General features: G+C 32.0%; 1 protein-coding gene across 1 annotated transcript in view; it reads right to left on the bottom strand.

Annotated features, from left to right (window-relative positions):
- The window catches only part of LOC134271352 (uncharacterized), a 54,592-nt gene extending 41,787 nt beyond the window's left edge, over positions 1-12,805 (bottom strand). Inside the window, exons 1-9 of the mRNA XM_062753569.1 lie at positions 12,062-12,805; positions 10,356-10,661; positions 10,037-10,168; positions 9,654-9,947; positions 9,246-9,533; positions 8,843-9,166; positions 8,392-8,529; positions 5,062-5,362; positions 182-414 (exon numbers count right to left, since the gene is read on the bottom strand). Coding sequence (XP_062609553.1) covers positions 182-414; positions 5,062-5,362; positions 8,392-8,529; positions 8,843-9,166; positions 9,246-9,533; positions 9,654-9,947; positions 10,037-10,168; positions 10,356-10,661; positions 12,062-12,785 — 2,740 coding nt within the window. The 5' untranslated portion in view covers positions 12,786-12,805. The remainder of the gene's footprint in view (positions 1-181; positions 415-5,061; positions 5,363-8,391; positions 8,530-8,842; positions 9,167-9,245; positions 9,534-9,653; positions 9,948-10,036; positions 10,169-10,355; positions 10,662-12,061) is intronic.
- Positions 12,806-13,606: the final 801 nt, after the last annotated feature.

The following is a 13,606-nucleotide window of genomic DNA, read 5'->3' as shown; positions in this document are numbered from 1 at the left end:
TAACAAAAAGACGTTAATTAAAGTACTTTTAGATCTTTTAACAGAATATTTGCAAATTTGTTTTTGTTTCATATGTCTGCTCAAGCTAACAAACCAAAGCAACAAGGAAAAGAGACCACTCATGCTTTTTGCAGATTTGAAAATTATGTGTGAAAATAAAATGAGATTTAAAAATTCATACTTTGATCTATTTCTATCCAATCCATAAAAGGTTCGCTTTTCCTTCTTCCATTCCAAGGACCGCTTGATATTGCTCCATAACTAACGGCAAAGATTGTTACATTATACGTAGATCCTGGATTTAGTTTTTTATCCCAGTATATCTCGGGAAGATTTCCTAAGGTTTGTTGCTGATGCCCATTAATTGTGACATTATAGTGATTGACAAGGGTGTTTTCTCCAGACGAATCCCATCTTAAATACAAATTACTAGCAGAAAAGTTGCTCAATTTTTGGTCTATTTTTCCAGGAGGAAAAAGATCTTCAAAAGTGAAAAAAATTAGAGTTTTCATTACAAAATAAAATACTTTTTAACATCATCCCAGATAGAAAGCTTACGTTGGGCCGATGTTGGAATATGGTTTGTAGATCGGCTACATATCGCGGTTGGCAGAACGATATTGGGCCAACATCGGTCCGACAATTGTCATTACAACAGTCGGTGCATTGACATTGTTCCAGCATCGGTCCGACATTTTAATTACAACAGTTGGTGCACTGACATTGTTCCAACGTCGAGCCAACATTGTTATTTTTAATGTTGAAGTATGGTCATCTTTGTAATGTTGGCTCGACATTGTTGAACCAATGTTGCTATGTAAACTTATAAGTTGAAACATTTAAAAAAATTATTTATTTTAACTTTTATTTATTTGTTTATTTATTCGTTTTTAATTATTTAACCCTTACGCAGATTTTTCAAAACTGTGGAATATAACTTTGAGATTTTTTTTTTAAACTGTCGACTAAGAGAATAATTACATCGGGATCGAAGTCGGGCTCGATAAGCAATTAATTTAAACAACACACCGCGCCGAAATTAAATTTTTTGGGGGTTCCGCGCAGCCTTGTTGATGTTGTACAGAAGGAAAGTTCGGAAGAGAGTGTCGCGAAAAGAAGAATCATGATTAGCTTTGGATGGAATTACGACCCGGTACTGCGGTAGGCACAATGTACGAAATTTTATTATGTGTCCTTGAATGAATAATTGCTTCTGCTACTGACTGTTCCTTCGTCAGGACACTACAAAATATAAAAGCTATAAAATGCCTGGCAGTGAAATCGTTTGAGCAAGCGTTACGCATTTCAATTTTGTTATAATAATTTAACACCTCTAAACATCTCTCATTATTAAAAAAAGCTATCATATTCAATGATGCACATGCATTATTTACAGGAATCTGAATGCTCGCAAGAAGGACAAAGCAGTATGAAAATTAACACAAAGGTAAGATTTCTTAAATTTTCATAAATAAAGCAATAAAATCACATGAATTGAAATTATCTTATAAGATAGATAAATTACATGTACCTTGTATCTTTTTCAGTGTTAGTCAGGCATAGAGCTTTAGCTCTAACCTTTTCTTTTTAGCTAACCTGAGCCATTTTAAGGCCCAAGCGAGTTTTCTAATCAGTGTCTGGTATTCGTCTGTCATCTGTAAACTTCTCAAATTTTTACATTTATCGGACCTAATCCTAATTTGAACCAAAAAATGCAAGATAGTGAATTTCTATTCTACACTATACTGAACTGTCAGGTTGAAAGAACCAATTGTCTTGTAAAGTCTTACTTTTAAATATTATTTGTCATATATTTATATGTGCGATATATATCGATGATAATAATACATCCTAATAGTAATCTTTTCTTTCAGAAATTGTGCCAGAAAAGTTTGAAGTGTCTATGGGAATGATCAACATCGAAATTGCTGAGCCTCGCTACTTAAAGTGAATCCGTTCGTGAAATGACCGGTTATTTGGCTACCCTCTAACATAACGTCATCTTTTATTTATTTATTATTGTGAATTTCATGGGATATCTGAGTGAGGAAGTGATTCAAGCAGACACTTGAGAAGTTTCGGAACTTCCTTAATTAGGATTCAAGAAAATAGCATGTGTTGATTTTATGGGATCTTTTAATTAAATAAATATATTTGTCTAGTAGATATTTTGTACTTGATACATGTGTTTGTCACTCTAGTCTAGTCATTAACTTTGTATGGTAAATGTACATGGGCAACTGGAAGTTCATTGTAACTGTATACCCTGCTGAGGTGGCCCAACGTTGGGCCAATGTAAGCTTGCTATCTGGGATAAAGCATACATACATGCACAAGTATATACTATGTACCACATAAGAAGTATTGAAGTTGTCCAAATATGAACGATATTTCTTCACCAAACTCCTTTACCTTCTAAAGAGTGAGTGGAATGAATAAAGTTATATTTTTTCTCATGACCTGACAGCTGGTGGTGACTTAAATACGTCATGCCCTCTATCTAAAGAATTTATTTACAGACAAAGCTATATCATCTAGGTCATAACTACATTGATAGTTAAGATTGTGATTTTGAAGGGCAGCATGCTGAAAAAAAAAATACAAAGTAAATTTTGCTTGAAATTTTCAACAGATTCTCTTTATGAATATTATTTATACTTTTATATTCTTAAATATTACAAATGACAATTCAAAACCGAAAATATCATTTTAGCAAAGAAAGGACAATTTATCATTCCATGACCTAGGGTCATATGAAAATTAACAAATTTGAATCAAAAGTTTATATTATATGAAACATGTTCATGTATTTTCACTATTTTGTGTTTTTTAATTTGATATTTTTTAGACAAAGACTTAAAATAATTTGAATTCAAATTCATGTATTTGAAATTTTAACAACTATTTAAAAGAGTTGCGTCCCTTTATATTAACAAATTACACAATCTTCGACCAAATAATGTCTTATGACGTTTGATCAAATGCCCCTTACAAAAATTTACTATATAAAATTAAAGTTTATTTAAGGTAGAACCTTTGTCGGAAAAGTCTTTATCACAAGCTTTTCAAACTTTTAAAAATGATAAATTAGTACTTGCTTATCAGTCAGGTAATATTTCATGACGTTTCCTAATTATAAATCTAGTACAGCCTGTGAAACTTGGAATAGTAATTAGATACTGTGGCTACACAATTTCAGTTTTTATGGGTACTTGTCAAGAAGAGAGTATGAAAAATCACAAAAATACTTCTTCAGATATTATACAATTATTGCTGTTTTTGAGGTCAATACAATGATTTAGCCATCTGAGGAGTACAATATTCACCGAGCCCGAAGGGCGAGGTGAATATTGTACTTCGAAGATGGCTAAATCATTGTATTGACCGAAAAAACAGCAATAATTGTTTTATTATATGATTCACTGATAAAATGATACAGCCCATTGCTTGTTCGCATTTAATTAAGTCCTAGCCAAGTAAAGAGAGAAGCAGAATTAAAATGTAAATAAACTTTACCAGTCGTATGAACATGAAATAATTTTTATCAATTTTAGTTGTCATGAAAAAATTATACAATATCAGTCTTTTTTATAGGATAGACTTTGAAAGGAAGGAGTATTATCAGGGAAAAAATGACTGCCAAAAAGTAAATATTGTTGTTCAGTAAAAATGTTGGAGGAGGTCCCTGCATCCCCTCTTACCACCCTCACCTAAAATATATATTCACATATGTTTTGTTCACATGAAAAAAAGTCATAGTCCTTTAAATAGCTTTCAAAAACAATTTGTATCAATTTGGAATTTCCCAATCTATTTTTAGATCAATGTAGAGGAAATAAATCTTTGTATTCACCTGGAACGTCACGTGCAGGTCAATACAACATAATATTTTTCTAACATAGTTGGATCTCAGCCAATCAGAGATATGAAAATTATTCAATCATATGATAAAGTCATTTATTGACTTTATTAACTGAACGGTATTAAGCAATATCTCTCAAGAATAATTTCTTTTTTATTCAATTCACATAAAGGATAAGTCCACATTTTAAAAAATAAGCAAATGAAAGTTTTAAGTCAATTCTCACCCAACATTTGTAAATATTTTTTTCAGAAGTCTCTGTCACAATGTTTTCAATCTTTAATATGACGAAGAACATACCCAAATGATCACAAAAAGTTATGAAAGTCAGCAAAACTTGGTTATAACGAAGTCACTGGGACCTGTGAAATTTCTTCGCTATATCCGTTATTCGTTATAACAGTATAAGAAAGTCACTAAATTTATATATCTTGGGATCCAAGATGACTTTGCTATATCCGTAAATTCGCAATATCCGTGTTCGTACTAAACGAGTTTTGCTGTATACCTTTCGCTGCCAACTAATGAGAAATAGGTTATTATTTTAACGTTTATCAGACATTGTAATTTTTTTTATTTTAAAAAGATCATATTGGAGAGAAAAATTTACGCTACCTCAGGATGCTTCCACAAAAGTTTCAGCTTTTCTGGTCCCATGGTTCTTGATAAGAATTTTAAAGATTTTTTCCTATATATTTTAATGTGAACATTTGATTCTTTAATTTATTGCTTCTCGCATGGGGTAATGATCTGAAAAAATTAGAATTTACAATACCCCAGGATGTTTTCTCATAATTTCAGCTTATCTGACCCACTGGTTCCTGAGAAGATTTTAACGAATTTTTTTCAATATTTCAATGTGAAAATTGGATTCCCTATTGTGGTGAGCTAAAAATAGTTACATTGTACCATTATATATATCGTTGATTAAAGTGCACTACAGTTAACTTCAGCATTTTGTAAGGGGTTTCCGATTGATTCTGGATTAAGAGCAGAAAGTATAAGTCTACAAACGGACAGACAAGCAAACCTGAACTTTGGACCAGTTGAGCGAAAATAATTTGAATCATATTGTATTTTCATTTTATATTTAATAAGAAATAGAAAGAAGTTTAGAAAGAAATAAGAAATCATATAAAAAGTTTGTTTAAAATAGGCTTATATAGAGTGAAAGTGAATATATACTACCTAGAATAAACCTTGATGAGCTCCTGTATGCATAAACAGTTTCAGTAGGGCTGTTTAGTAATACTTTGGATGCAATGCTGAAGTAGTATAAACGACCGGGTTGAAGTGTACATAATGTTGAGTACTCTGTAACATTTCCAACGTATATGGTGTATTCATGTTGCCAGTATGAAGAACGGGTGCCTTGTAAGGAATACAATGTAACCTGGAAACCGGATATGAGAGTGACGTCAACTGATTGGTGTCTCCATTTAACAGTGGCTTGGCATTTACTTCCTTCAACTCCAAGAATATAGGGCTCTACATAACGTCCTATCAATAAGATAAAGATAAAACATGTTTATACACTGTAAAAAATTTGGTAAGTAAAATCCAAAATTATTTTTTTTTTTTGCTTGCAAATTAATTCCCACATTAACATATAAATAAATGTATCTTGTACATATTTATACAAAAAAAATCTTTTATACTTGTCATTTATAATATCTTTCACATGTTTTATTCAAACTAAAGCACATTTTAGGTCTCTGGAGTGAAAAAAGAAATTAAGATGTAGGTTTTTTCAATTCATTTGATTAATTAAAAAAAATGTTAATATTACAAAAGAAATGTTCGATTTCCTTGTAAACTTACATGTAATATGCCTTCATCTTTTAAGGTTTTAGAGTAAAAAATTAATGAAGAAATATCACTTTAGTAAAGTGTATATCACTGTGTACAGTTTTTTTTAATATTAATATGCAATTTCACTAGAACATTTTTAGCAAACTATTCGATAAACTACAGATATTCCGTGCACTGAGCTAACAAAATGACATCCCCGCCTTCAACGGTTGGGGGGAAACGTAAATTCCGCTATAATAGTGGTATCTCACTATTATAGTGAAATTACGCTATATTTCCTGCCGTAGATACCCTCAGTTTTATCCGATATCATGCAAGGTGTTTGAACCGCAAGTCATGGTGGGTATTAAAATGATCAAAAGCACGCAAGCTTGTTTTGAATTTTAATCAATTTTTTACCGTTGCGTTTAATAATGCGAGCATTCTTTTTTTAACATAGCAACCGATGATTACAGGATATTTAAGCTTGTTTGAATCTCATTTATTCCTCATTAAAGTGCACAAATTGATGCTTGTTACAATTGTCAACTCGGACTGGAAAGAGTTTATGGAATTAAACAAGAAAAAGATTTCTGTCTGCATGGTTACGGGTTTGGAAGCTCGTTATGGTAAACGTAAAGACCCAATATGGCAAACATAAAAAAGAGTATATTGATAAACTCGATTATATCTTCTTAACAAAATCAATTTATAATAAATAATCCAAAAATTACTTATAAAAGCGATCGTAGAAAAAATATCTAATTTTTGATTTTGGCTTAATTGTTAATTGTTTATTTCAGAATAAAAGACTGAATTTATTTTGGTGTCGGGAATAGTTTACAAGAGTGCCTGTAACCTTATTTTAACACATGTTCAAATAATTATTAATTGACAATCATTTCAACTCTGCACAAACATATCTTATTTATTAACGCTTTATGTTTATGCACTTAGGCAAGAACGATTTAACTTTAAAATCTGAGAGAAATGGCTTTAGGTTATTTTTCTTGTTATTCGAAAAATATATAAATCTAATTATATGCATATGAAATGAAAGTATATTGCAAAAAATCGCACTAAAAGTATCAATTTTTCAGACTTCTAGATTTATACCAAAGTGTTGCTGTTTAAACCACGAGGAAACACCAAATAACCAATCGCTACTGCTCAATATTCAGCAAAAAGTGTCTAAAATATCATTGACTCTATACAAATTTTCAATAAATAAAAATTTATGCAAAAGATCAAATCGGTCGCAAACAATTTAGCACTTGTTAAAAAAAGTACTTTCACAGTTTTGAAAGCATATCCATGCAATGGAAGTACAAGATATTCAAAGCTGAACTGGAATCTAGAAGCGTATATTTTCATCTTCAATAAATTCTTAATATTATTCATCATTGACTTTATTACATCGACGAGTCCATCTGATGAGCAAATGCATTAAAATCTCTATTTACTTATCTTTTTTTCAAAAATTTATTTATATTGATTTAATCTGAAGACAGTCAAAAATTAAAAAGACCGAACCTCGTGCAGATACCCTGGAACTTTATCACGTGATAATGCCCTTGGTTTCTGCAGAATAGGCTATGCTGCATGGCGCTTTGCAAAATGTAGAAAAAAGTATCCTTGTATCATTCGCAGCTGTAACATATTAAAAACAACTTTTACTAGTTGAACAGTTTTTCAATTTTTTTAACCATGCACTATGTACCACATCATTACTATCAGGAAAATAATAATTGCCTTTTATATCTATATTGTACCTTTTGTAAACTCTTTTTATATAGTCAAAATTATCAAATTTCTTGATGAGAAATGACAATGAAATTGAAACATTATAACTACAATTAATATTTAGTTTAAAGCAAATTTTACTTATGATTTTCTACATGATATCAAAGAAGAATTATTTTACTGAACTATTACAAAAATAACTTCTCATTTTCCATGTGCACTATCTAACACAATCACAAGAAGATCGGCCGCAGCAGCGGCGACCGATAATAAAGGATCTTTACGTTTACCATAACGGGACTTAATACCCATAAACATGCAGACAGAAATAATCTTTTTCTTGTTTAATTCCATAAACCCTTTCCAGTCCGAGTTGATAATTGTAACAAGCATCAATTTGTGCACTTTAATGAGGAATAAATGAGATTCAAACAAGCTTAAATACCCTATAATCATCGGTTGCTATGTTAAAAATGCAACTTCTGTCAAAAAAAGAATGCTCGCATTATTAAACGCAACGGTAAAAAATTTATTAAAATTCAAAACATGCAAGCATGACAGCTTTTGATCATATTAATACCCACCATGACTTGCGGTTCAAAAACCTTGCATGGTATCGGATGAAATTGAGGGTATCTACGGCAGGAAATACAGCGTAATTTCACTATAATAGTGAGATACCACTATTATAGCGGAATTAACGTTTCCCCACATCTGTTCAAAACTATTATAACGACAAAGTTCTTGTTTTCCTATAGGAAAACAGAAATAAGAGTATGATCAAAAAGTAAAATAAAAGATGCATAATGGTTTTATGTTATAAAGGTGTGAAAGTCCCCTTAAATTTCAATCAGTGGTACAAGAAGAGTTGCGGATAGGAGATGGGTACCCCGAAGCGTAACGGACGGCGTACAGCACGACGGACGGACAGACACAACCCATCACTAGTTATCCCCTGCTTTTCAAGCGGGGTGTATAGTTAAACAAATACAAACTGCGATGGCAAACTGAGTCTTTGTGATAGTAGGAACCCGAGCATAAACATGATAATGTTTGATGAAGATAACGACATCTGAGATGCTTGTTTGGTTCACACTCCCTACTCTCGCTGCAGTTCTCCTGGAACTTAAGACCTAAAATGAAAAATTTCTGTTTTAACCATATGAATAATTTCTTAAATCATATTCATTTGCAATGGACATCCAAACAAAAACTGACACAATATTACAAAAAAAAATAAAACAGTTATATTGAATTCCCTCACCTTTAAACCATTGTGAACTTTCTACTCAAATTAATGTATGTGTAATCAAGAATAAAAATCAACCGATTTAATCAATTCAAGAATTGGCTCTTCCATTTCTATGGAAGATCATCTATAATTATATATAATTTCTTACAATGCAGTGCTATTTATTTTTAAATTACTCTGCTTGAATTACATACTTCCATAAAGATAAACATATATCAGTTCGCTTGTTCCCCATCCTTCTGAATTGTGTGCCAGACATCTATACCTGGAGTCATGCTCATTATAAAAATCCACCATGTTAATGACAAGTTTTGGCTTGAAAAGGTCAAGACTACTGCCGTTGTACCTCGTGTCAGTGATATTTATATCCATCGTGTATCCATTACGAATCCGTTGCCACTTCGTTTCATTAGTTGCTGGTAAATCCGTGCGATTTATACTAACGGAAGCTCCGATTTCGACTGTTGATAGAAATGGTATGTTGAAGGATGATTGGCTGCGTATAACCTTTGGAGTGCCTAAATATAAAGATCATCATCAACCAAAAGATTGAAATGGAAAATGACAAATAAAATTAATGAATTCATAAACACATACGCAGTGTTTCTATTTGCTCGATATATCCTGTGCTCTCTTTTTCAAAGTAATTGTTATACCAGCTTCTTGCTCTAATTGTAACAGAATAGTTTTCACCAGGCTCTAATCTTTCTGGCCATGTGTAAATGTTCGAATACGGATAATTATAGCCATGATAGCCAGCTCCGTTGATATCTACTCTGTATCTGTCTACGTAAGTATTATTCTTTGGAACAGCCCATTTGAGATAAAGTCTTTCTGGATGAAAGTCACTAGCATTTACGTCTAATGGACCAGGAGGCAGAGGATCTAGAAAATATCATAAACCTTTTCAAAGAAATAAAGCGCAAAAAATTACATCATTTTACATGCAAATAGAATGTCAAAAATACATACTAGTATACATATTTAGCAAAGGTAAACACATACCTACGACAAGTGGTATCCAAGATGTGGTAACATTAATTATTTCTGTTGGGTCGTTAAGTAGAACAGTAGAGGTAATGTAAAAGTAAAACAAATATCCAGGAGTAAAATATGATTCGAACGTGTGGTTATTTTTTCTTCCAACAGATATATGCCTATTATAAGATCCCCAGTAATCTCTAAGTGAGACAGTGTAATACTGGATGAGATTGGAATCCGAAGACGGATCATCCCACCAAACGGTGATACGTGATGTAGTTATCTCGGATCCTCTGTAGACAGCCCTCAAGTTACCTCCTATAATTAGAAACAAAAAAATTGTGTCATATAGAGTACACAAAAAGAACAAAAAGAGTGTAACAGTTTTAAATTAGAACTTTACTTACTATTAAAACATATTTCGTTCCTGTGATAAGTGTAGCTGGCACACATACATGATCTGTATTTTGTAGAACATTCTAAATGGTATCTCTGATCGCATTCTTTTGTCATGTTGCATGAATCATTAAACCGTAATACTAAAAAGGAAGAAATATTTTAACATCTACAAAATAAAACTTAGTGTGCAATATTGGGGAAAAAACAATTCCAGATACTCTCTCTCTCTCAACCCAATAGCAACAATGAATAATTTTTTAGTTCGTACTAGCCCTTGTTTACCAAACTTACTCTTTCTCGAAAATTAAAAAAATAATAATAACATACTTCCTTTTACTTCTAATCTAATCGTATTGCCATGACACCATCCACCAGATATTCGAACTTGAAGTTGATACCTCACTTCATCCTCAAAAGTAATGTTATTAATCCTGAGTAGCGGATGGGGCAAATGTTTACTTCCAGCGTATTTATCTTTGTTGATGTTAATGACTTCAGTTTTATCATGCCCTATTTTCAGCCATATTGCAAAGATAGCTGGTTCCGAATAGGACTCCACAGTGCCTGTATATGAAACTGATTGTCCGAAAAATTCTGATATAAATTCGGGAGTAGCAATGACGAGTGGACACCCTGAAAATAAAACATAATACATGCATAGACATATAATTAATTGGAGCTGGTGAGATTTAATTTTTTTTTTATAATTTCTATGGGTTAAAATATATAATGCTTTGAAAGTCCAAAAAACATGGGTCAACCAGCTACAGATTAAAAAATTACTTCTTCATTTTTTTAAAAATAATTTTATACTTACGTCACAAAGAAAATCGTAGAGCTATTTACTGAGTACGTTAAAAGATTATTCCTTCCTTTTGGAATTTTAAAAAGAACCTTTTTTTTGTGCAGACAAGTTTAACTGTGAATTTTGAAATTTTCAGAAAATTCTGCAGAGTTACATAGCTATGAATGCCAAAAACCAATACCTGTTTACTTAATTTTTGTATATCCGATGAAAAGCTACGTAACAGTAAGATCATATGAAGAGAAATCTTCGTCATGAAGAATGGGCGGAGCGAGGAGGAGCCCATTCTTCGTGACGAAGATTTCTCTTCATCTGTTCATATAATTTTACTATTACTAGAACAGAACCTCAGCCAATCAAATAAATGGATTAAAAATAAACTCCTCTCATGCTGTGTCATAAATGATGCTCACCTTGGCCGCTCGTTGTACATATCGAGCACTCAATCAATATCGAAAACACGCGGTTTCAAAATGAACTCCAACCCATTCAGGTTAGCACGGGATTATATGAAATTGCATGAAAAGATCTTTAGTGGGGAAATGGTATGGTTAAGATATTAAAGCTACTGAACTAATGAATTATATTCTTGTAACAAGAATCGTAATATCTATATTTGTGAAAAATGATTGTATTAAAATAACAAGGCCCTAGTCAGCAGGAGTGGGTATCGCTTCCTAGGGTGAAATAAAAAAATTGATAAAAATTTTAATTGTGACTTAAATCTGTCTTCAAAGACAAGGTTCGTCTCTGATATACATGACGATGGTTTTATTTTCTGTATGTACCGAAATGGGAAAAAATATTCAGAAAGGCAACAAAAGATTACAGTGGAATAAAGGTGAAGCAATGCCTAGAGAGTTAAAATATCATTGTAAACAGCTCGTGGATTTTGAATAGTTTGTTTTTGTGTGCTAAACAAGAACCAACGAAAACACACCCATATAGCTGTCAAGTCAACTAATCAGACACCGTTAAATATTTCAGAAATGGAAGAATTCCTCACCATGAAGAATCAATTCTTCGCGGTAAATGGAAGCATTTGATTGGCTGAATAAATAGGTTATGTTCTAATGTGGTATTTCAAATGATAACGCATATATCCCGGTATCTTTAAATTTCCGTTAATATGTTACACAAATAGTTTTCTACTATTTATTCAATACACAAAGTTATATCCTTAACTATTATATTAAATTGTCATTTTTTCTACTTTATATAGTCTTACATGAAATGTTAGCAGTGACCATCAATTGAAGATCCGTGGTTGTGACAGGGTAGCTGGTCGTTGATGTTGACAAGTAACTGGGACTGATTGTTTCATTTTCGGTTATCAAATTTGTATATCCAAAATTAGAAGTGCCACTTAAAGTTGGTAGCTCACTGCTTGATTGTACTTTTGTGGTACTTGTTGTTGCAGAGGGATATGACGTGACAGTAGATTCATGATTATCCATGTTTTCCTCTGTTATGAAACTTTCAGTTGTTGAACTTGATGGTGTGTTATCAGATATCTGATGAGTATTTAGAGAAGAAAAACTTTTTTCAGAAGTTTCGGATATTTTTGTCGACTGGGATTCATCATACTCGCTGTCGGTGGAGGATTCTGGAGTTAAAACTGTTGTTGTTGGTTTTGATGGAGTTGTAGGATTTTCTGCGAATGACCTTTCTGAAGTATCCTCTGATGAAGTAATTTTCGGTGAGGTGTTTGACGGAGATTGATAATTAAGCAAAGGTGTTGTGTTTTCATCAAGTTCTTCGGTGGTTGTTTCCATACTCATAGAAATGTTTACACCTGTGGTTGCATTCGAAGGGATATTTTCCATTTGTAATTTGTCATCGACAACAGGAAGCGCAGTTATGTCTTCTACACACTTCAAACTTATGCAGAGCAGAAGTAGATCAAAGGCACACACCCTTGTGGTTTGTCGTACCTTTTGACAAAGATTCATGGTGCCTAAAATGGTTTTGTAGAAGTCGGCATTTCAAATTAAAAAAATAAATCTGTCATGAATGGATATATTTTTAAAATACTTATCTATATATATTCTCTTTAATTATTTCAAAAATCAATGCTTATGTGTCATCTACTGATACAACTACGATTTTGGAAACGTTTTTTAAAATTAAAAAATTAAAATTAATATATGGGTTTATCGTAAGAAGTATTTTGCGATAGAGAAGAGTATGATCACTGTTTCGATTTCACTGACATCGTTTAATTTGTTGAACATCTTCAAAGCCTACCAAACAACGTACATAAAAATACATGTATGTTTGCAATTGGCATCTAAGTATTATGCCTCCCGATCATTCCTCTTAAAAGGAATACTTGTTTTAACTGTATATCTCTGCAAAAAAGCTTGTTTTTTTAATCCATTCCCCCTCTCTCAAATGACTAATGGTATCAACACAATATTTTCTAATTTTTTTTTTAATTTTATGATAGAACACACAAAAAGAAGTAAAGCGCGCTTTCCAGTACTTTGCATACTACCACGTTTAACTGGAAAATACATGTTACTGTGTAAATAGATTTAGGTGGTGCATTGGTTTACTAAACCAAAATATGAAAAAAATGGAACTACCTCTGCATGTATATTTAATTTATTTAAAGGGCCATGGGTATAGTTTCAATTTTTTTAACCAATTTTTATGTTTACAATTCTTAATCAAGGCAATTCAAATGATCAGCGAAAATTTGAACATCATTTGTTGATTTACAAAGAAGATACAGAACTTTAAATTCTTCATAATTTAAACACGGCTAATC

The sequence above is a fragment of the Saccostrea cucullata genome, unplaced genomic scaffold (assembly GCF_032062105.1).
Source record: "Saccostrea cucullata isolate Sc308-1 unplaced genomic scaffold, CSIRO_AGI_Scuc_v1 ctg2071, whole genome shotgun sequence".
Lineage (NCBI taxonomy): Eukaryota > Metazoa > Mollusca > Bivalvia > Ostreida > Ostreidae > Saccostrea > Saccostrea cuccullata.
The sequence above is the reverse complement of the archived record's forward strand: the minus strand, read 5'-3'. Positions and strand labels throughout refer to the sequence as shown.